This window comes from Neopelma chrysocephalum, unplaced genomic scaffold (assembly GCF_003984885.1).
Source record: "Neopelma chrysocephalum unplaced genomic scaffold, ASM398488v2 Primary Assembly neopelma1_95168, whole genome shotgun sequence".
NCBI lineage: Eukaryota > Metazoa > Chordata > Aves > Passeriformes > Pipridae > Neopelma > Neopelma chrysocephalum.
Genome location: NW_020923859.1, coordinates 2,920 through 6,767, shown reverse-complemented (window position 1 = coordinate 6,767; position 3,848 = coordinate 2,920). Strand labels below are relative to the sequence as shown.

Sequence of the window (3,848 nt, the reverse complement as noted above, 5' to 3'; positions counted from 1 at the left end):
CTCATCCAGAGGGAATGGGGATGGATCCAAGGGGCTGGAATTGCCAATATTCCTCATCCAGAGGGAATGGGGATGGATCCAAGGAGCTGGAATAGCCAATATTCCTCATCCCTATGGAATGGGGATGGATCCACGGGGCTGGAATAGCCAAGATTCCTCATCCCTATGGAATGGGGATGAATCCAAGGGGCTGGAATAGCCAATATTCCTCATCCTGAGGGAATGGTCATCGATCCAAGGCCACCAGAGCTCAGGGAGCGTTTGGGAATGTTGGGAATGCTGGGAATGTTGGGTTATCTGGGAAGGGCCGGGGATTGAACTCCGGGATCCTTGTGGGTCCTTCCAACTCAGGATATTCCCAAATTCCAGGGATTGAACTGGATATTCCCTAATTCCAGGCCTTGAATTTGACATTCCCTGATTCCAGGGTTTGCACTGGACATTCCCTAATCCCAAGGGTTGAACTGGACATTCCCTAATCCCAGGGGATGAACTGGATATTCCCTAATCCCAGAGGTTGAACTGGACATTCCCTAATCCCAGGGGTTGAACTGGATATTCCCTAATCCCAGGTTTTGAACTGGATATTCCCTAATCCCAGGGTTGATCTGGACATTCCCTAATTCCAGGGTTTGCACTGGACATTCCCTGATTCCAGGGATTGAACTGGATGACCCTTCCAGCTCAGAATATTCCCAAATTCCAGGGATTCAACTGGACATTCCCTAATCCCAGGCCTTGCCCTGGACATTCCCTAATCCCAGGGTTTGAACTGGATATTCCCTAATTCCAGGAATTGCACTGGATGACCCTTCCAGTTTAGGAGATTCCCTAATCCCAGGGGTTGCCCTGGACATTCCCTAATCCCAGAGGTTGAACTGGACATTCCCTAATCCCAAACTTTACCCTGGAAGATCCTCCCACCTCCCACCATTCCCTAAATCCCAAAGTTTACCCGGACAATCCTTCCGGATCCTTCTGGATCCTTCCAGATCCTTCCCGCTCCCGCATTCCCACAATTCCCCGCCAACAAAGGCACCTGAGGGATCCTTTGGGATCCTTTCCCAGTGTCCATAATCCCCAATATCCATCAAGAATTCCCTGTATCCCTCAAGAATTCCCTGTATCCCCAGACTTTCTACTCGGCCATCGTCGACCTGTGCGACAACGGTGGGAAGCGCCCGAATTCCGGCGCCGGCATCGGCTTCACCCGGGAACAGGCGGATGCCATCCGGAGGATCCGGAACAGCAAGGACAGCTGGGACATGCTGGGAGTCAAACCCGGAGCCACCAGGTGAGGGAAAGCTGGGAATTCGTTCCCTGGGAATTGGGGACCCTCCACTTCCTTAAAATTCCTTCCAGGGAATTGTGGAGAGCTGGGACAGTGCCAGGATGGCACAGAATCCTTAGGGATGGTTCAGCTTGGAAAATCCCTCTGGGATTGTGGATTCCAAGCGTTCCCAGTGCTGCCAAGGTCACCCCGGATCCGTGTCCCCAAGGGCCACATCCACAGGGATCTGAAATCCCTCCGGGAACGGCGACTCCAGCCCTGCCCTGGGAAGTTCATTCCAAGGTTTAACCACCGTTTCCATGTGGGAATTGTTCCCAAGATCCAGTTAAACTCCCTGGTTGTTCCCTTCTCCTCCTGTCCCTTGTTCCCTGGGAATTGGGGACCTCCTGAAACTTCCTTCCAGGGAATTGTGGAGAGCTGGGACAGTGCCAGGATGGCACAGAATCCTTAGGGATGGTTCAGGTTGGAAAATCCCTGTGGGATCATGGATTCCAAGAATTCCCAGTATTTCCAAGGCCAGCACAGATCCGTGTCCCCAAGGGCTACATCCACAGGGATCTGAAATCCCTCTGGGAATGGCGACTCCAGCCCTGCCCTGGGAAGTTCATTCCAGTGTTTAACCACCATTTCCATGTGGGAATTGTTCCCAAGATCCAGTTAAACTCCCTCCCAGGTGGTTCCCTTCTCCTCCTGTCCCTTGTTCTCTGGGAATTGGGGATCCCCACCTCTTTAAAATTCCTTTCAGGAATTGTGGAGAGCTGGGACAGTGCCAGGATGGCACAGAATCCTTAGGGATGGTTCAGCTTGGAAAATCCCTTGGAGATCATGGAATCCAACTATTCCCAGTAATTCCAAGGTCACCCTGGATCCGTGTCCCCAAGGGCCACATCCACAGGGATCGGAAATCCCTCTGGGAATGGCGACTCCAGCCCTGCCCTGGGAAGTTCATTCCAAGGTTTAACCACCTTTTCCATGCGGGAATTGTTCCCAAGATCCAGTTAAACTCCCTGGTTGTTCCCTTCTCCTCCTGGCCCTTGTTCCCTGGGAATTGGGGACCTCCTGAAACTTCCTTCCAGGGAATTGTGGAGAGCTGGGATAGTTCCAGGATGGCACAGAATCCTGGGAATGCTGGCTCTGCCTGCACTCTCAGGAGATTCCAGAATTCCAGGGGTCTCAGTGAATGATACTTCTGGATTCTTCCAGCTCAGGAGATTCCAGAATTCCAGGGCTTGAACTGGACATTCCCTAATCCCAGGGGTTGAACTCCATGATCCTTGTGGGTCCTTCCATGTCAGGATATTCCCTAATTCCAGAGGTCTCAGTGGATGATCCTTGAGGTTCCTTCCTGCTCAGGATATTCCCTAATTCCAGGGGTTGCAGTGGATATTCCCTAATCCCGGAAGGAACGTTGGGAATGCCGGCTCTGCCCTCGCTCTCCGGAGATTCCCCAATTCCAGGTGTAGCCTTTGTGGGCACGGCCCCCGTCCCGTGTGGTTCGTGCAACTGAATTAATTAATTTATTAATTAATTACTATCAAATTTGTTAAGAACAGCGAGCGCTTAGAGGGACAATTCAAACCGTGAGACGTCATAAGCACGTGACCTCCTGAACCAATCCCATTCGGGCGCGTTACTGAGCATGCGCGAGAGTGCGGAAGAACTACAACCCCCAGAATGCTTTGCGGCACTTCCGGTCTTAGCCAGCACTACACCGGAAGTTGAACTCCGTGATCCTCCAGGGTCCTTCCAGTTCGGGAGATTCCAGAATTCCAGGGGTTTCACTTGATATTCCCTAATCCCTCCCGTCCTATTCCCTAGGGATGAGGTGAACAAGGCCTACCGGAAGCTGGCTTTAGTAATTTATTAATTAATTACTATCAAATTTATTAAGAACAGCGAGAGCTTAGATGGCCAATTCAAACCGTGAGACGTCCTAAACACGTGACCTCCTGAGCCAATCCCATTCGAGCCCTTTCGTGAGCATGCGCGAGAGTCCGGAAGAACTGCAACCCCCATAATGCCTTGCGGTACTTCCTGTTTTAGCCACAACTAAACCGGAAGTTGAGCTCCGTGATCCTCCAGGGTCTTTCCAGTTTGGGAGATTCCAGAATTCCAGGGGTTTCACTGGATAGTCCCTAATCCCTCCCATCCTGTTCCCTAGGGATGAGGTGAATAAGGCCTACCGGAAGCTGGCTTTAATAATTTCTTTATTGATTACTATCAAATTTATTAAGAACAGCAAGATCTTAGATGGCCAATTCAAACCGTGAGACTCCTAAACACGTGACCTGCTCAACCAATCCCTTTTGAGCGCTTTCCTGAGCATGCGCGATAATGCGCAAGCAGCACGGAAGGACTACAGCCCCCATAGTGCCTTGCGGCACTTCCTGTCTTTAGGCAGCGCTACACCGGAAGTTGGGCTCCGTGATCCTTGAGGGTCCTGGAATAGGGAGATTCCAGAATTCCAGGGGTTTCACTGGATATTCCCTAATCCCTCCCGTCCTGTTCCCTAGGGATGAGGTGAACAAGGCCTACCGGAAGCTGGCTTTATTAATTT

General features: G+C 51.3%; 1 protein-coding gene across 1 annotated transcript in view; it reads left to right on the top strand.

Annotated features, from left to right (window-relative positions):
• The window catches only part of DNAJC27 (DnaJ heat shock protein family (Hsp40) member C27), a gene marked incomplete at its 5' end in the record, with an annotated part of 6,445 nt that overhangs the window by 1,932 nt on the left and 665 nt on the right, over positions 1-3,848 (top strand). Inside the window, one exon of the mRNA XM_027707988.1 lies at positions 1,134-1,294. Within this exon, the coding sequence (XP_027563789.1) occupies positions 1,134-1,294 (161 nt within the window). The remainder of the gene's footprint in view (positions 1-1,133; positions 1,295-3,848) is intronic.